The sequence below is a fragment of the Scleropages formosus genome, chromosome 2 (genome assembly GCF_900964775.1).
Source record: "Scleropages formosus chromosome 2, fSclFor1.1, whole genome shotgun sequence".
NCBI classification, from domain to species: domain Eukaryota; kingdom Metazoa; phylum Chordata; class Actinopteri; order Osteoglossiformes; family Osteoglossidae; genus Scleropages; species Scleropages formosus.
In genome coordinates this window covers 19,476,383-19,495,407 of record NC_041807.1, presented here as the reverse complement: position 1 = coordinate 19,495,407, position 19,025 = coordinate 19,476,383, and the positions used below count along the sequence as shown (strand labels likewise).

General features: G+C 44.5%; 2 protein-coding genes across 3 annotated transcripts in view; one reads left to right on the top strand and one right to left on the bottom strand.

Moving 5' to 3' along the window:
• Positions 1-4,750: 4,750 nt before the first annotated feature.
• Positions 4,751-7,315, top strand: ndufb2 (NADH:ubiquinone oxidoreductase subunit B2). Its single transcript, XM_018747410.1, has 4 exons — positions 4,751-4,930; positions 5,236-5,380; positions 6,008-6,103; positions 7,218-7,315. The coding sequence occupies exons 1-3, from the start codon at positions 4,845-4,847 to the stop codon at positions 6,080-6,082; spliced, it is 306 nt and encodes a 101-aa protein (XP_018602926.1). The 5' UTR covers positions 4,751-4,844; the 3' UTR covers positions 6,083-6,103; positions 7,218-7,315.
• Positions 7,316-7,372: 57 nt separating this feature from the next.
• Positions 7,373-19,025, bottom strand: part of LOC108931562 (lysine-specific demethylase 7B-like) — a 30,144-nt gene continuing 18,491 nt past the window's right edge. For both annotated transcript variants that reach the window (XM_018747406.2, XM_018747408.2), the window contains 13 exons: positions 17,719-17,806; positions 13,955-14,061; positions 13,763-13,854; positions 13,253-13,339; positions 12,845-13,069; positions 12,632-12,756; positions 11,953-12,092; positions 11,685-11,779; positions 11,455-11,579; positions 11,184-11,317; positions 11,016-11,086; positions 10,662-10,878; positions 7,373-10,020 (listed from right to left, as the gene is read on the bottom strand). In XM_018747406.2, the coding sequence (XP_018602922.1) occupies positions 9,932-10,020; positions 10,662-10,878; positions 11,016-11,086; positions 11,184-11,317; positions 11,455-11,579; positions 11,685-11,779; positions 11,953-12,092; positions 12,632-12,756; positions 12,845-13,069; positions 13,253-13,339; positions 13,763-13,854; positions 13,955-14,061; positions 17,719-17,806 (1,595 nt within the window). In that variant the 3' untranslated portion in view covers positions 7,373-9,931. The remainder of the gene's footprint in view (positions 10,021-10,661; positions 10,879-11,015; positions 11,087-11,183; positions 11,318-11,454; positions 11,580-11,684; positions 11,780-11,952; positions 12,093-12,631; positions 12,757-12,844; positions 13,070-13,252; positions 13,340-13,762; positions 13,855-13,954; positions 14,062-17,718; positions 17,807-19,025) is intronic.

Genomic DNA, 19,025 nt, shown 5'->3' with positions numbered 1-19,025 from the left:
TATAACTTGGCTTCTCATTTTTTTAAGTGAGTCTAATTGTTGGTAAAAATGCTACACCGTGGTACCGTTTATTGTAGTTGTGGAGTGTATATCGAGTAGTTTATTAATCAGTCGAAAAAAAACTCATGTAATTTGTAAAGCTTCAGCTCAGAGGAAAATGGTGTTCTTTTCCTTGTACCGCACCCACTCGTTGCTACCGTGTTAAGCACTCAGACCGACGTTGTTTCTGACCAATAGGACGAAAGAATGGGCTTTTCTGGTTAATTGATTGGCTAGCGATGACATCATTCTGACGAGGGGCGGGTTTAAGATGAGAGAACAGTGGCACGAGTGAAGAAATAACTTGTTCGATGCAAGCGAGACGCGAGCGGTCGAGCATGCATCCCTATTTAAGGTTTAGGAGTTAGAGAGATTCAGTGCGAGCTGTGCAGTTGCTGTGTGGAAAACGCTAGACAGCGAAATGTTTTATTTGCTGAGCCATTAACGGTTATTTTAAGATGGCGTCGGTGTCGATTACGGCGGCTTGTGAGCGCGCGTCAAAGGGGTGTGCCTGCGCGTCCCCGACACCCCGACGGAGGAGGCGAGAAGAGCCCACTTCCTGTTTTGCTGCTTCAGTGAAAACGGAGACGAAAGTCCCCAAAGTTCAGCCAGCCGTTGTTTACTCCCTTCGTTTTTTTTAATTTTTTTAAAGAAATGTTTTCCCTACATCTTTAAGCGGGTGAAAACCGCGTTTTTTTTTTTCCTTCGTTTAAGCACGAGCACTGCCTCGCGCCACCGCCGTGTGTGTGTGAGCGCTGCGTTGTGGGGTCGTATATCGCCTGGGTGGATGAAGGTGTAACGAGGTCACACCGAGGGAAGGCGCTGCAGCGAGGGGATGAAATGAGAGGAACATGTCCGCCCTGTGTGCGCTGGGGCTGTTTTTGCGGAGGGCGGCGGGGGCGCGCTCCGTGTCCGCCATGTTGAGCGCGGGCACGGGGCTAAATGGCGAACGTGACTGCCTCGCGCTGTGTTTCAGCGAGTGTCGCCGGGATTCGGTGTTCGCCGCTCGTTCTGTCTTCTTAAGCAAAGTCTCCGTGTACAGTAATCATGCTTCATGGTCGTCGAGGAGGAAGAGTGTGAGGACACGGCGGACGCCTTCAGACTCCAGAGTATTTTTTAGACTTACTGGCGAAAACCTTTGGCTTTGTCCCAGCCTACTGCGATTTACCCGCTTCTAGTGGTATTCTTCCATTGTCCATTCAGTGGAGGCACCTTCTTTAGGGTTCGAACTGTGAACCTTTGGGTGAAAGGCCACTGAACCCATATTTATTTACATTTGTCAGATGTTTTTCCCCAAAGTGACTGGCAGTGTGAAGTTGCTCGAATTTATTGCAGTAAATAAATTATTTAGGCGAAGTGTTTCACTCAAGGATGCTGCAGTAGGTGAGATTTGAACCTGCAACTTTTGTATCCCAAGGCAGCGGCTCTAACCTTAACCGCAATACCGGCCGAGTTGCACGGTGTCGCACTCGGTAGTGCCACATTCGCACCGTCAAATGTCTACCTGGGAGGGTTGATTCAGTCTTTTTTTTTTTTTTTTTTTTTTTTTTTTTTGGTCCTTTCAACCTGATCCTGGTTGGGTCCAGTCCCCCGTGACGTAGCCCGTTTCTGATGGACTCGCGCCAGTCTTGGGCCGCAGTTGTGTTTTTGGCCGTTGCGCTCGTGGCCGTAGCGAAGAGGAGGCGTATAGGCATGTTGTTCGGTTAAAATGAATATTTGTGAGAAATGGTGAGATCCTCAGGTTTCGTACGAGCTGGAACCTGTTTGCCTTTCGATGTCGGTCCTTCCCCAGGCAGAAACCATGTTCACAGCAGCACCCGACAGACTAACAAACTGTCACGAAAGGTCATCAACGAAGATCTCTATTGTCCGTAGTCTTTATAGAGCACGTGATCAGGATTATATAGCAAAGGCTGTTTGAGTTTCAGATGTGCTGGAGAGATGAATAAACCTGAACGGAAAATTTCAGGTTGGGCTGGGCATAGGCTTCAACTTAATGGAGATGTTTGTCATTCTGGCGACTCTTCTAAAAGGCTGTTGTGACGTTTTAACTGCGTGCTGACAGTGTATGCTTGTAAGGTCACTGGGGATCTTGGAGAAGTGGGAACAATGTTCCGCCGAGTCTGTTTAGTGGGCCGAAGGGAGGGACAGGAGTGTCGGCCCTCTGCCATCCGGCCGAACGTGTGCAAGGTCAGGGTGGAGCGTCCTGTGAGATCCTGTATAAAGCAGGAGAGATGATGTGATGGTGCTGCTGTACGCGAGAGCAGGCGAGGGGACTTATCAGCACCGAGTGCTTTTTTTCCCCCTTTTTTTTTTTTTTTTTTTTAAAGAAAGATGTTATTTTGACTTAGTTACAGGAAGTCCAAAGTGGTCTCTCTCGTCTTGTAGAAGTGTTCCTATTTCTCACCCTCTTCTTGTTACCTTGCTACACGGTTCTTCTCGACCCACTGACCTCCATACACGCCTTCGCTGTAACACTGTCTAATGTGAACCTACTCATTCTGCGTGTTTGTGTGCTTAGTACTGTAACATGCAGAATAACCAAAACAAATCTCTGAAATTGGGGGGTAAAAAGGTAATGCGTGTTATCTATATATTTAGCTGAAATTTTTCACAAGATTTTTTTTTTTTTCTAAAATGCTAGTAATGTATTAATGCACACTGGAGGACTGAACTTGCATTATTCGGTACTTTATTTCTACGCCTACATGTCTGTGCACAAGATGCCTGTATTTTGTGTCTTATAAGGGAAATTTTGATTAAAATTCTGAACGCAGTTTGTTTCCGACGGGCTCGATTTTTGTTATACTGAATTTTCATGTAAATGGGGATTTTGGGATCCTCAGTATTCTCACCAAACAAATCTTTACCACTCCTTCGATTTTTTTTTTTTTTTTTTTAAACGGGCTACGGTTAGTGAAATTCTCGAATCAGTTTTGATTTTGAGGTGTAGTGGAATCATGACTATATATAGACTATGAAACTGATTTTGTAATCCTGTAGTCTCGATTTTTCTAACGAGAGTCGTTGCTTCCTCGCGTGTCCCCTGTGCTGCAATAGCGCCCTCTGCTGGAAACTCGTACACACACAGTCTGAAATCGCTTGTCCCGACCGGGGTCGCGGCGACCCGGAACCTAACCCGGCACCACAGGACGCAAGGCTGGAGGGGGAGGGGACGCACCCGGGACTGGACGCCAAGCCACTCCCAACAGGACTCGAACCCCAGACCCGCCAGAGAGCGGGACTCGGGTCAAACCCGCTGCGCCACCGCGCCCCCCTTCAAGTGTACGTGTTCAAATTTAGTGACGTGCCCCCTGGTGTTCACTTACATGAAGTACACGTGTGGTTACGGGTCTCGTCAATTTCCATGACAATTATTGCAGGAGTTTTAAACCCTACTTTTTACACCATTGCACTCGGTAGCTTCAATGTTGAAGAACTTTAGTTTGTAATTTAATGTTTTCAAGAAAGCGCCCTACGAGATGAACAATGGGTTTTCTAGAAATGTATTAAAACAAGCCCCCCCCCCCGACTATAATTCCGTGCATTTTTTTGGGGATCAAAAATTTTTGCTGGTTTTCTACAGCCTGAACGTCTTTGCCGAGGAGTCAACGGGTGGCCTTTGTCTCCCCCTGCTGGTGAATGTTAAAAAAAAAAACCCTCATTGATACCACTGCGTAAAGAGGAGTCTGTTACATCAATAGGTGTAAAGTTGAAATAAAACATGTTATCCAACGGAGGCAATGAAACCTTCAGTTTTCTTGAAGGCGATGGAGGACTACATTGAATGCTTAAATTTATCATTGGATTTTTTTAATGGATTATTATACGTACAAATATATGGGGTTTCTATGCGTAAAGGGGAAGTGCAAAAACTTCTTTTTATAGAAATACACTTTGTCACTCGTAAATTAAAATGCTATGAAGCATTTGAGAATTACATGTCTAACCCTGGCTGCTATTTCCATGTCTTAACGACCGAGTTGTATTAATATGGTATGTATTAAACATGAAACAGAAAAGGCAGGATATAGTTTTTTTTTTTTTTTTTTTTTTTTTTTTTTTTTTTTAAAAAACACACTTTATTGACAAAAAGCACAGAAGTTAGGATCATAAAATACGGAACCAGATCCAAATATTATAACAGGGGGAATACACCAAGAAAAAAATGTACAAATAAATATAAAAACAAATGCGCAGAAAAAGGAAAGACTTGTTCATCCCCAACGGGGTAAGACGGCAGTAGAAGCAGTTCTCAGGGCAATAGGGTTTTTGTAATGTTTCATTTCTTTTACGATTAAATTTACACTCACGTTTATATTATTTAGCTGATGAAAATAAGGTTAATTATATGTATCATCTCTCGCATGATTTGTGAAATCCAAGCACAATATGCTTAAAAGTAAAAGGACAATCAGAGGAAAACCAGGTTTCCACTAGTTTGAGAAGGTGCGAGCAGAGAGGATATAGTTAGTATTAAAAGTGTGTAAAGTACAGTAGAGTATTTCCAGTTACGGTATGTTTCACGCCTCATTCCTTCTTAGATCCTCCAGGCCCTTAGGCGGCGAAATCGGTAATGAAAGGGAGCCAATTTCCGCTCTTGTCCCCTTTCTGTCCAATCGCAGCTCTTGTTACTTACATACATTATTTCCATTGGAGGGTAAAGGCCATCGGCCGCAGGCGAGCCAATCACAGCTACCGTTATTGGGACGTGAGCTCCGGTCGTGGGAGGAAGGTGACATTTTTACGGGTCCTCTAAAATCCTCTGGAAAGCAGAGGGGAAAGAGACGGAGGGAAAAGGCAGAATGTCTTCCCTCGGAAGGATTTTCGGTGTCGTCCGAGCGGGAACCCAGCTGGTCGGCAGAGCTCCTCAGCGCGTCTTCGTGCGAAGGTGAGCGCAGGCACAGTTACTGAAAGCTCTTTCTCTTCAGATGACAGTTCTTCTATTCAATAAAATAAATTACTGTACTTAATGTAATCTGTGAACGTTCAGTTACAGTCAGTGCAAGTTTAAAGGAAGTGCTCTAGGAGGTGTGCTGACGTCATCACTGTGCGTCCAATCAATGTGTTACACTAAGTTAATTTGCATGAATTAATTTAGCTGTTACGGAGCCACACGCACATCTCAGTCTGATAAGCAATGGATCACGTGTAGCTGAAATCCCTGTGTGTGTGTGTGTGTGTGTGTGTGTGTAGGGCCGGTGGGGGCCCACACATAGAGCCCCAGTACAGACAGGGGCCACAGCTCACCAAACACCAGCAGTTCCAGGCAGAACTCATCAGCGGCGCAATGTGGTTCTGGATCCTGTGGCACTGCTGGCACGACCCGGATGCAGTCCTGGTACGTCTCGCGCCTCCTCTTCGCATTTTGTGCCGCCTCAGGAGGCCGTGCGGCGCTTATGGGCCGGCGCCTTGTCATCGCAAGGTTCTTGGTTTGTGTCCCGCTAACGCTGCAGGGATCCTTGATCACCCTATGCATTCTGCATTGGTGCAGTAAGTTACTACAGTATGATGGATAGATCACTGTAAAGGGCCCCTTGTAAAAAGGGGGCGAACGGTTTACATTTTTTATCTGACGCTTTTCTCCAAAGCAACTTACAGCGTAATCTACCTAGTTATTTACCCGTTTGTACAGCTGGGTAATGTTACTGGAGCAATTTAGGGTAAGCAACTTGCTCAGAGGTTCTTTGGCCAGAGGTGGGAGTCGAACCTGTGACTTTTAGGGCCCAAGGGAAAGGCAGCAGCTCTATCCACTATGCTAACAGCTAGAAAAGTGCAGAATAAGTATCTTGACCTTCCCAGGATGAGGTCTGTGACCCTCAGCTCCACTCTACCTGCTGCACCGCTTGGTGCCCCCAAGCTCTTAATGCTTCCAGAACATTCTATTCAATCAACAGAAGCATTCCCACAAACTGGCTGCGGGTGCAGGATTATCATGCAATGATTGTTGTTCTTGCCCTGGTCTCAGGGTCACTTCCCGTGGCCTGACGCCTCTCAGTGGACAGATGAGGAACTTGGGATCCCTGCTGATGACGAAGAATGAACCTTTGCCTGATACAGTGAGGTGACAAAACTCCTTTATGTTCACTCACACATTACAGAGTTTAAGCTTCTCCACTTGTGTGATTTAGAAGTGTACAATTCTTTGTCACTGAACTATTATTCTGTCATATCCTATGACCAATGTGTATTGAAGATGAACTATTCATGATGGCCTGTACTATGGTACCAAAGCATATAGATATACTCTCACTTTTATCTGTCTTTAAAATGCATTAATCCCACATTAGGATGGATTTTAACTCAATCACCTTATGAGAAAACAAAAACTGTTATTCCAACTTCTTTCAAAGGTGCTTAAGAAGATTTAAAAAAAAAAAAAAAAAAAATAGATGAGATTCCTGCCCACTAAGTCAGTGGCCTACACTGTCAAATACAATAAAGAAAAATCAATAAACCCCTCATAATAGACAGCATGCAGTTTCCAAAAATAGGGGAATTTGATGGGTTAGAGGTGCACAACTTTAACAGGTTACTTTTTTAAATTTAAACAGCGATGAGAAAACACATTTGATTTTGTCTTATGCTACTGTTGCATTAGATTGAAAAATGTGCCCAAATGGAGTAACTGTTGCTTACTGCATTAGTAAAATAACTTAGAATATGGGGGGGAATCTATGAAATGGTACTGATTACTTGAGGATAAATATTTTTTTTTTTAAACTGGTTGCTTCCTGCACCTTGACATAGCATCACATTGATCTTTGTCTACCATACTAATGTATCGCTTTGTTATTCTTTTGCACAATCTTGGGATTTATACAGCACAACCTGCATTTTAATATTTTCTGTTTATTCATCTGCACCATATTTAAAAATTTACCCGACAATGTAAGGCACCACTCAGCAAAAACAAGAAGCTGAAAACATTTCCTTTTGCTGGGTGTAGCACTCCTTCCTCCTGTATTAGTCTAGTACAGTGGGAACAGCTGGAAAGTTTTTTTTTTTCCCCCCGTTAGTGCAAGTGGAATCCTGAATATGGCATTTAAGTCTATCATTCCAGTTGTTTTGTTTTTTTCTGTACATAGTGTCCCTGCTGATTCAGTACCCCGTGTTGACTGTTAGTGCTATCCTAAAATCCGCAACACTTTAAGTGTGCATTTGTCTTTCACGCGCAGGATTCCCGTTTGTGTGCCAGAAGGATGTCTACCTACGGATCAGTTGATGGATTTCAGTGTTGTACATAGACCAATAAAGATACCTGTTTGACTTTGAACCATTTTCCTGCCAAGAATTGATTGTAATACTTCCTTTAAATGTACACACACATTATAGAATTGTTTTAATGTTTAGAAATTCAGGCATTAACATTTCCACAGATACATTTTGGTGGGCAACAGAAGCAGAACACATGGTCTAAATGGAGTCTGACAAATACCATAAACATCCCAGCAGTGAGGAGACTTTACATTTGAACCATTGCTGCAAATTCATGTTTCACAAGAACAAGTGGAATAGACATATGCTATACACGGAGCAGTACTGCATCATTCATAGGCTGCAAGTTACAAAGTGGTGTGTGATCAAGAGAAGCTGTAAGGCATACTTGTGCGAGAGGGGTGTTGGGGGGGGGGGGGGATCAGAACACGAGCTTCTCTCAGTCACTCAGGGTGTGTGCGCAATATTCTCTATGTCCATGTAGGAGCTGCAGGCCAGACAAGATGCGATACAATACTTGAGTAGTTCTGTCAGCTTCACATAAGGCCCCATCTGGGAGATTACCCTGTGCTGGAAAGTTTTGGTGCTCGTGTACAAGTCGGTGAGAGAATCTTTTCAAAAAGTGAGGGGAAGAGACACACGTTGCAGTAGAACTTCACTTGCACACTAACTCTGGAACCACTAGTGGGTTTTAGCTGAACCCAACATACAGCGGTACTGTTGCTCTTCGCCACCTGTGCCATTTACTCGCCGTGACGTCACAATCCCAGTCTATTTCCAGCCAGATTTTCGATGAAAGACACATCCCTGCACTGCATCAAATTTCACCTGCTACGTTGATAAGAAAGAAAGATTGACACGTGAACCTCCTGAGTGACTAACTACAGACAAACTATACATGTGTGGAGGAGACCACGTTTATGTAGCTGCCCAGTGCTGGTGATGTAAAGACAGCCTTACATGGGGGGCACATGGCCCCATCTATCCCTGAGCAAACCCTGCGAGCACTGCTTTGGCAGCTGCAGAGAGGACTAGCGTCCCGTTCTGGCACATTTACCTGAGGTCACTAAAACAAGTCTGAGACACACCAGAGCGTGGAGAGGATGGGGAAAACAAACAAACCTCTGCGGACCTGCTTTGGACTTCATTGGGGGGCAGAACTACCGTCAGATCTCCTGTTGGCATCTTTATCACACCAAAGAGGGCACCTGTATCACAAAAAGTCTAAAGGCTTGAATGATTTTATTCCATTAAAGTGTCCCTCTAATGAAACAGCTACAATTAAAGAAGTTCCTCTCCAGCATTTTTCCCCCAAAAATGGACATCAGATTTTCTCTCATAGAGAATGAATTATGTTCAACCCCACGGGTTCACGACCCGCTTGTTTTGAGACCACATTTTACGAAGGACGGCAGAAGGACCAACGCTGACATCAAGTAGTCGAGAAACAAATTCCAGCGATTTATAATCGCACTCCCACGGCCGCAGAACCTAAAGTTAATCAAGAAGATATGCAGAAACTCGGCAGTTGTGTTGCTATGGGGAAGACCCATGAATTCCACCAAAATCGCAAGAGCTGCATCACAGAGGAAATTAGCTTTTCCTACCTTAAATCCTACACAAAATCATAAACTGAAATAAAACATCTTCCAAATTTTCACAAATACATAATTCAAAAGCCATCGACAACAAAAAAAAAATTAAATAAATTAAGTTGAATTTCTTTTCCTCACTATACATTTAATGCATCATAAAAGTAAACTTTTTTTGTCCTTCAGAAACACTTGTGGACAGCAGCACTCTCAGAGTCCAGTTCTTTGACACCTCACAGAAGTCACCAGAAGCCTGGAATTTTGCTACAAAACTAAATCCCCCAATTTGAGCACCATCGTTTAAATCAGAAGTGTCACGAAGCCCTGCTGCAGTGATTTGACTTATCAAGCTGACACGTGGAGGAGCTGAAGGGGGTGTGAAGGGACCCGCGACCTTCGCACCCCACCCTTCCAGACCCCCTCCACAGTATTGCTGGTGTGAATGTCAGAGGGCGCAGAGGTAAACACAGATTTAAGCACCATTTTCAGTATCAGTTCAGTTCAGCTCCGTAATGCCATTCCTGTTCGCGATTCCCTGCAGAGAAAAAACAAAAAAGACCCAAGTTGCCGACTAAGTTCAGGTTGCACCCTTCTTTACTGCAGCGGGACACAGGTGCACCAGAGCGGAGCGGTCCTCAATGCTCCGACCTCCACGAGCCACATCCAACGCTGCGTCTGCGGTCGGCTTTGGCTCCCCCCCCACCCATTTGATGTTCAGCTGACCTCTGAAGCGACTGCTTTCAAAATTCCCCGTCGTATTTCGGCAGCTCACAATCCAAGTGCATCCATTTCCACTTTTTTCCTTCTGTGTGTGTGATGAGTGTGTATGTTTGTGTGTGTCCCAGTGGTGTAACTCTGTGAAAATCTCATGCGCTCTCCATGGGAACATTAAAGCCATGACACCCCCTCACGACAATTCCTACATCTTGTGTCCCACATCTCATAGCAACGAGAGTTCTAACTCAAATAAGGGGTAGTAGGGGGATTTGTGTGTGTTGGGTGGGGGGGTGATGACCTCACTTGCTCTAGTGGGTGGTGGGGAGGGCAGTCTTTCTGCTCTTCCAGTCCTTTTATAAAGAATGCTACACAAAGAAACGACCGTGGCTGTTGATTCGGAGGATCTTCCCCAGGCGCTGCTTGGCTGTCGCCATCCCCTTTTTCGGCCGCTTGCCTGAAAGACGACAAACAAAACGTGTCAACGAAAACAGGAGGGTGGAAAAAAGTATGAGTCAAGGAATCAAAAGCTTATTATCTGTATTAGTGCAACTGCAGTGAATGAAAAACATGATTAACACACATTATCAGAAGAGTTTACTTAGCTAAGGGGGCAGTGGGTGGTGTAGTGGTTAGCGCATCACCTTGTGATGACTGGGATTTGAATCCCTGCTCTGGTTCTAGTGTGGTGCCGTTTGTCAAGTTACTTACCCTGAGGTGACCCGTATGAAATACCCACTGTAAATACGTTAGTATACTGTAGTACGCAGTACACACCACACCCATACCCTTGGTTGTCAGCCGCACCTTAATACAAGAGCCTCAGGTGCAGCTAGAGTACTTAATAATCATAATTCCTCATCCAGTATCACTGATGCTTTTATACAATGAAAACTTTTTCCATTCACAATGCTGTAAATTGTACTGCCCTGATTCATGGTAGACAATACCTTGCTCAGGGGTGCTAGTAGCACAGTCTTTCCTGGAGTGTAAATTTTACAACACGTTTGTAAAAAGACTGCTCTTAACTGCTATGACACCTGCTGTCAGCAAAGCTGAACTTGTCAAATACTGGAGGACTGAAAGCAGGGCTCAGACCTTTGGTGGCCTGGTTGCTGATGGGTGGGGGGTTTGAGGCAGGCCTTTTGGAGGGGTGAAAGGGTGGCAACAGGGAGATCTCGGTGTTCTGGGGGTTGTCGGACCAGGCTTCACTGCTGTTGCCCTGGCTGTCCATAAAGTTCTTGTTCTCCTGGATCTGCTGGCTCAGGCGCGCCCGGCAGTTCTTGTTGAGATGTTTGAGGGGCCGCAGCTCATCCTGAGAATAGGGCACGTGGCGGGGGGGGGGCGTCACACAGGGCTCAGCGATGCCATGTCCATTCCAGTCCAACATAACTCATTTTTGCCTTATAATGCATACACCTCAATGGTACCACTGGGGACACACAAAGCTACCTGATGGCTCAGAGCAGAGTCATTGTCGGAATCTTCCGGGCTCTCCTCCCCCGAGACGGGGTCTGCTCTGTCTGTAGGACACACAGGGCGTTGGGTGGTCACTTACACACACGCACACACACACATACTGTAAATGTCACTCTCAACAAGGAAGAACGAGGTGCGTACCACCATCAAGCGAGCGATAAGCTGGACTGGACCACCAGAGCTCCTGCGAGCTGGAGACCTCGGGGTACAGCAGTCCTGCCATGGACAACATGCCCTGGATGGCTTCTTCTGTGTTTGGAGAGGGAGGACGTTTTCTGCAGACACATAAGTAGAGTGAAGGATCAGTGGAGGTTTGTCATGTTATTCTGTCTTTATTCGGCATTAACATTCAAAATCTGCAAAGTTCTAATACGTAACAAGTGGGCAGATGTGGTTGGGCAGCTCTGCGCACCTTTCAGGTCGTTTGTTTCGGTGCCGGTGCCTCCAGCTGTCCCGGTACAGATCTTTTCGACTGCTCTGCACGGAGTCACCCTCCTCCCCTGAGCTCCCTGAATATTCCTCTGAAGAGTCCTTACGCTAGAGAGGAGATAGCGAAGGACCGTGAACACAGACGGAACATGAAACAGCGCCGTTCCTGACACCGCAGAGCATCAGCCTTGAAGAACAAGTGGAGGGCATCACCTGTGTAGTGCAACTGCTCTCAGACACGGAGTCCAAAAGATCCGAGTGTCTAGAGGCTTCCTTCCTGAGTTCTGACTTCACACTTTCCATGAAAACTGTTTAAAAACAATTAAAGCTTGTTTGTACAGAGCTGCTTCAGTCTGGTGACTCAAATACTGGATTCTTTTCTTCCAGTGACAGCAGGCCTCATTCCTGGAGCCCACCGGATCATTCCAGAACCACAGATTGTATACATCATGCAGCCATGTCTTGTGATCACGTGACTCACCCCTGAGGGGGTTCAGCTCCCCTTTATTCTCCGCACTGCTGTGTGGCTCCGGCGCTGACTCGCCCACCTCCGTCTTCAATTGGGCTCCATCCTTCTTCTGGCCCGCCGGGCCTTTCAGTGCGGTCCACTGCCTCTCATCTCTATGTGTACACAGGTCAGAGGTCTGAGGGCTGACAGTCACAGCACAAACTGATCCCGCATGTTACTTATAGAGGCTGTCCTTGACTTGCAGTGGGGCTCTGATTCAACAGCCTTGTGTAAAGTTGCAAACCATTTTATACTGTTTTTTTAAAAATGTAAGGACACAGAAAACAATTAATATATATATGAATTTTTTGTTGCATTTTTTCACAAATTTCACACGTTATTCATACTAAAATTTACATTTATCCATTTAGCCCTTTTCTCCAAAGTGACTTACAATAAACACTATGTAGTATTTAAGTGATGCCTTTTCACCCAAGGTGAGTTACACCAGTAGATACACTACAGTACCCTACAGCACACTATCTACAGTGAGCCATTCTACATAGCAGGGTAACACTCTCTCACACATGTAGTGGGCACGTAATGGGGCAGCTGATAACATAGCGGTTAGGGCTGCTCCCTTCAGATCTAAAGGTTATGGGCTTGAATTCCATTTCCTGTTGTAATACTGTCAGCCCTTGCTTGGCCTCACCTGACAATGCGCCCATTACACAGAACCAAGCGCAAGTCGTTGTCTAGACCCCTCCCAGCTGTGGCTGTGGATGAGGCCGAGGTCTTCTTAAACTTCCCGTTGACCCTGGAGCAGAGCGTGGTGTCCTGTAATGCATCCCCGGTGCAGTCAGTAAGCATCCTGCAATCAATGACTGGTGACGTCATCCCCACCGCTTGTGGGATCTGCACCCACCTCATGGAAGGGGGCCACCTCAAGCCTCCTCAGCACCTCCCTTGTGTGCAGCTCCAGGATGTCCAAATTGGATGGGGTCCTGGAAGCCCCGTGGTCACGCAGTCTCCTGGCCATCCTGTGCACCCTAGTCCCCCGCTCAGCCGTAGACCGTGTCACAGACCACACACCGCCACTTCCCTGAGATTTCATTGGCTTGCAGCTGCCGCCACCGCTGAGCTGCTCTTTCTATATTGTCACAGACAGAACGTTTGTTTGTTCAGGTTATTAAAAAAAAAACACTCTTAATTGCAGGTTTGTGACTGGAAAACAATTATGGTTGTCACTGCCAGTAAGACATTACCCCAGTCCGCTAGCCTGTCCACCTCCTGATGGCCCTCAGCACCCCCGCAGTCTCCTTTCTAGGCTTACCTCCTGGTGGCGAATCTCCTTAGTGAGTTCTTTAATGAGATTATTGGGCTTGATATGATCCGGTACCTCACTGGTCGGTTCTGTAGCCTAGGGTGATATACCAATGGGGAACAATGAGGGTCTTATTCTCAAGTGGAGGTGGGGGCTGCAACAGAGCACCAGCAGGCACCTTTCACTCAAGTTCATGATCATATTCTCTTTCTCTGCTGGAGAGTCAGGTGCCACACAGAGTTGGGTCTCAATGGAAGACGGGGAGAAAATTAAGTTTGCTGTTTGTGAGGTCTCACCGCCTGAAATTGCTCTTTGATAAATGAGTTTTACGGGGGAAAAATAGTTATAACTCATGTCTAACAGGTCATTCAGTGACAGCGACATGACACTATAATATATCATGTGTACATACCAGTATCATTCTTGACTTATTAAAAAAATTTGAATTATGTTGAAGAGGTGAGACTTTGGGAACGCTAATCCAGAGACTTAAGACATGTCCCCCAGGCACTACTCTACCTCTCTCTTCAGCCAGCTTTTCAGTGCACAAGTTAAAGCTTTCACTCCCTCCATCAGGTAGACTGGTGGCTGGAAATTGTCTTCTCGTAATTCTGATTGAAGAGTTAAAAAAAAGACACGTTGACAAAGGCAATGAACTGACACTGTCATCTACCTTCATGTGGGTGTTCCATTCTTTTTGTCCCCTTTTACCTTTAAGGGTTTCCAGAAGGTTCTTTGCCACATACCAACAGATGGCCTCGAAGTAAGGGAACTTGAAAAGATCTGGAGTTTTTAGCCTTCGCTCCATTTCATAACACCTGCCGAGGAACAATGAATGCAGACAGCAGCCTTTAATTGCTATGGTAGATTCAAAAAATGCTTTGAGATGATTTCTACAAGGAAGTTGTCTGGTGTACCAAAGGATTCAATAAAAAAAAAAAAAAACAAACAAATTTTAAGTTTGTACAGGTGGTCCTTGTCTTACAACCTATACAATTTATGAACACTTGAAGTTACAAGCACCGTCCCAACCAACCAACCAATCCATCCACCCAATTTTAATAACTGCTTGCGCCCTGAGCAGGGTCACAGTGAACTGGAGCCTATCCCAGAAGCATTAAGTGCAAGACTGAGGAGGGTACACCCTGGACAGGACACTAGTCCGTTGCAGGGTAGTCACATACATATAAACACTCACTCACCCATTATTCACACATTATGGGCAATATAGTGTCATGAATCAACCTGTATCAACTGCATGTCTTTGGACTGTGAGGTGAAACCAAAGCATCCGGAGGAAATCTACGCAGACACAGGGAGAACATGCAAACTCCACAGAGACTGAGTGGGGTTCAACCCCATGTTTTCACACACCACTCAGGCACTACTCACTACACCACTATACCACCTCATCTCATCAACCTTATTATATTATTTTCAGGTTCTAATGTTTGGTCACAACATCTAATGACATTCACTCCATCTGCTCTATTATATCATTAGCTGGTTGTGCTGCTGCAAAGCACCATATTTCTTATGAGTCAGTGTATGTATCAGTGATTGGGATTTGTTTACAAAATGTACATAAAAAAAGTTTCATTTATGCAAAGTTACCTTTATATGGCAAGCAAGCAAAAACATGTTTTTGGCATTGCTGAAAATAAATGAACTCAACAGACAATAGAATCAATAGAGAGTGAAAATACTGTACTATATCTTTATCTTAGTATTACTTTAACATGAATAGTGTGTGAAATTAGTAAAAAATATAACAAAGCCGTATTATACAGTGCAGCATTTACACATGTTAACAGGTCACGTATCCTTATGGTTTATATAATATATATAATATAGAACAGGTGTGTCAAACTCAATCACAGAAGGGGCCAAAATTTAAAACATGGTCTAAGTTGGAGGCCAACTACATTTATTCAACAGTTTAAAACTGACTATGATTTAAACAGAAATGTGAATTTGAACAGCCAGACTACAGCAAGTTTTCTCAAAAAAATAAATAAAATTTAAAATAATTGTGTTTTTCTTTAACAATACCTTCAAGCAAAATGAGAATATTTCAAATATGAACAAGTTGATGAAAATTTGCAAATCTTTCAAATAAAAACTGCGTTTTGATTTCAGGAAAAGTGCAAAAAAAATTAAAACAAACAAGAAACATATATTTAGTTTTCTCTCTCATGCCATTTTGTCCGAGCCGGATGCTTGGCATCTTTTCTTGGCTGCAAGTTCATTCATGTTTGGGGCTTGGTTCTGAGTTGTGGAAACTCAGGATAGAACGGAGGTGTGCATCAGTGAGATGACGTCTGTGTGCGGTTTTGTTCATCTTCATCACAGAGAAAAGTTGCTCACACAGGTATGTACTACCAAATATGCAGAGCATTCGAGCAGCTTGTAGGCGGAGTTGGGGCATCGTTTCAGGGATGAACCGGGGGAACTGTGCGGGCCCTACAGAGTCATACTTTGCCTTAAGTGTGCCGTTACACTGGAGTTCTATCAGCTCTATCTGGGTGTTTACAGGTGCTTTCTCCACATCAACTGCAAATGGATTACTGAGCAGTTCAAAATTGAATTTCTGCACTTCAAAGTCAGCAAAGCGCCGTGTGAACTCCATACGAAGTGTGCTCAGTTTATCAGCAAAATGCGCAGTTGGGAACACAGCGGTGGAGACTTGGTTTGTGATTGTTTGGCAACAGGGAAAGTGACCCAAGTTTCCTTGCTGCATCTGAGTCTTCCACAGCTGCAGCTTAGCTTGAAAAGCTTTCACTGCATCATACATGTCCGTGATCACATGGTCCCGTCCCTGAAGCTGGAGGTTTAGCGCAGTGAGATGCTTAGATATGTCGCACAGAAACTCTAACTCACACAGCCACTTTTCATCCTGCAGCACTGTGGAGCCTTTTCCTTTACTTTCCATGAACTGACAGATTTCCTCATGCAACTTGAAAAATCTGTTGAGCACTTTTCCTCGACTAAGCCATCGCACCTCTGTGTGATAGGGGACATCACCAAGTTCAGAATGTATTTCCTCCAGAAAAGACTTAAATTGATGGTGATTTAAACCTTTGGCTCTTATAAAGTTAACCATCTGTGTTACAGTGCTCATTACATGTTCCATCTTCAGGGCTTTGCCGCATAGTGTTTCCTGGTGTATGATGCATGATACGCTGTCAGCTCACCTGTGCAATTCTCGCTCTGCATCTTCTCTCACATCCTTCCCACTAATCCACTCTTTTCCCCGCACATCACAGGTGCTCCATCTGTCGTAAGTCCCGTAAGTTTGTCCCAGGGCAGTTTCATGTCATTTACACATTTAGATACTTCTTCAAATATGTCTTCTCCCGTGGTAGTGCCATGCATTGATTTAATACCAAAAAGTTCCTCTGTAACGCATAAACTGGAGTCTACTCCACGGATGAAGACTGTCAGCTGTGCAGTGTCAGTCGTGTCAGTGCTCTCATCCACAGCAAGGGAATATGCAATGAAGTCTTTTCTCTTTTCCATCAACTGTGCTTGTAAATCAGTGGAAAACTCACATATCCGATCAGCAACAGTATTTCTGCTTAGGCTTACATTTAAAAATGCTTGCTTTTTGCCTGGACACGTCGCAGACTTTAATCATGCAGCGCTTCAAAAACCCCCCCTTGGTAAATGGCCAGGCTGATTTGGCTATCTCTTCTGCCACTATAAAACTAGCTTTCACAGCAGCTTCACTTTGTGATTTTGCTTTTGTGAACATATTCTGCCATGACATCAGACTCTTTTTAAACTCTTCTACGTTCTGTAGCGTCTGTTGCATGTCCAGATTTTTGTACTTGTCCTGATGTTTCGTCTCATAGTGCCGTCTTATGTTATATTCCTTAATTACAGCCACATTAGTGCCGCAAACAAGGCACACAGGTTTACCTCCAATTTCAACAAACAGGTACTCTGCCTCCCACCTGTTTTGAAAGCCCCTATTTTCAAAGTCCACTTTTCGTTTGGCCATTTTTTGGGGGGCAGCTAGCTTAAATGTCACTGTATAGGTGCTGACCCATGCATTCACCGCTGACCACTGATGAGTGTGTCATTAAAGCAGCAGGGAGGAGGGGCTGGCGCTCACAGCTCTTCACTGCACGGCAGATGTTGCAGTACATTGTGGGATTTGTAGTATGAGTGGTGTGAGTGCTATTTACCGGTGGGCCATTAATAATAGACATATGAAATTATCTCGCGGACCGGATATAATTGTATCACGGGCCGGGCCTTGAGTTTGACATGTCTGATATAGAAAAAGGGGATTTTGATTAATGATGAGGTTATTGGAATGGAACCCTATCATGTCTAGGACTACCTGTACTCAATTATCACAGAATTAAAGAATAAAAATGCAACTAAATAGATGTAATGGAAAAATGTCAAGTGTACCAACATCCAGATCTCGTGCGGCTCAGTGAGAGGGAGGGCGATGCTGCACCTACCTGAGCTGCATACCAATGTTGAGGTTGTGAAGGAAGTTCCCTCCAAATGCCATGCAGTCCTGGGAGGTGAGAACAGCATGGATCCAGCCTGTGAGGAGGTACAGAGTACAGAACATCAGCGGTAGGTTCCCTGACCACAAACTGCCTAAATAAAACCACGTTCATTCGCTCAGGGCACTTCTTATGGGCATTTCACAACAACTTTAAGTCATTCTGAGCGCTGCATCACAAATAATTTACACATAATGATCACCTCTAACTTTGAACACAGTTATATGAGTTTGATGGCAAGGGAGGGAGATGGGTTCGATTACATTGCAGCAGTGTGCAGGGTGTCATTGACTCTGTTGCCTTGGCCGCTCTCCTGAAAGTGAAACGTCCCAACAGGGCAAGAGCCACGTTGGCTTATCTTCATCATGTGTTCCAGTGGCTTTTTTGTCATTCCTCTATATAGGTTGTATAGTGGAACGAAATGCTGTGAATGTGTGCTGGAAAAGGCACCAATGGCAACACATTTCCAGCTGAATACTTCACTCTACAAGTTTTTCTCTCTCTCGGAATGTTTAGAACTCTGTACAGTGTCCCTTAGTTTTACCAGAAAATGGTTATTTAATGAGAAGCAGTCCTTCACATGTGATATAATAGGTGTGTAATAATAATAAAAATTAATAGGAGTTTCTGACAAAATAGGTGTGTAATGACCAATTCCATATGTTGCTTTAGAGGAAATCATGCGTGTAGTAGAAACACAAAAGTAGTTGAGGTGCTAAAATAAGTGAAACCCAAGTTGCACTGGTTAAACAAAGTAGGGAAGTAGAGTCAGGGGTGTAAATAATAATTTACTCATTTTATAGCCTTATCGTAATATTTAACATTTTGTAAGTTTACTTCAACATTTTATACAATAATAATAAGCATCCCCATAGGGTTCACATACTTGCAAGCAGCAGGGAATGTTTTTTCTGTATGTGTTCTTTCAAAACAAGTGTATTTATTAGAAGGAAAAAAAGAAGGTTCCACTATTACAAAAAAAAAAAAAAAAATTGAAGCTCAAAATGTCAAGATCCAACATCATATGCCAAACAGTGTGGAAGGGCAAATATTCAAATATATTCATATACACACTTCCAAAACAAGCGTTCATTGAAGAATAAGAGGGGAAGCGGTGGTGCAGCGGGTTTAGCCGGGGCCTGCTATGTGGCAGGTCTGGGGTTGGAGTCCTGCTTGGGGTGCCTTGCGGCAGACTGGCACCTTGTCCGGGGTGTGTCCCCTCCCCCTCCAGCTTTGCGCCTTGTGTTGCTGGGTTA

Excerpts from the sequence above, each read along its gene's own strand:
- ndufb2 (XM_018747410.1), top strand. The coding sequence starts at position 4,845 with ATGTCTTCCCTCGGAAGGATTTTCGGTGTCGTCCGAGCGGGAACCCAG. Across the intron at positions 4,931-5,235 it reads CAGCGCGTCTTCGTGCGAAG|GGCCGGTGGGGGCCCACACA; the intron begins GTGAGCGCAGGC and ends GTGTGTGTGTAG. Across the intron at positions 5,381-6,007 it reads ACGACCCGGATGCAGTCCTG|GGTCACTTCCCGTGGCCTGA; the intron begins GTACGTCTCGCG and ends CCCTGGTCTCAG.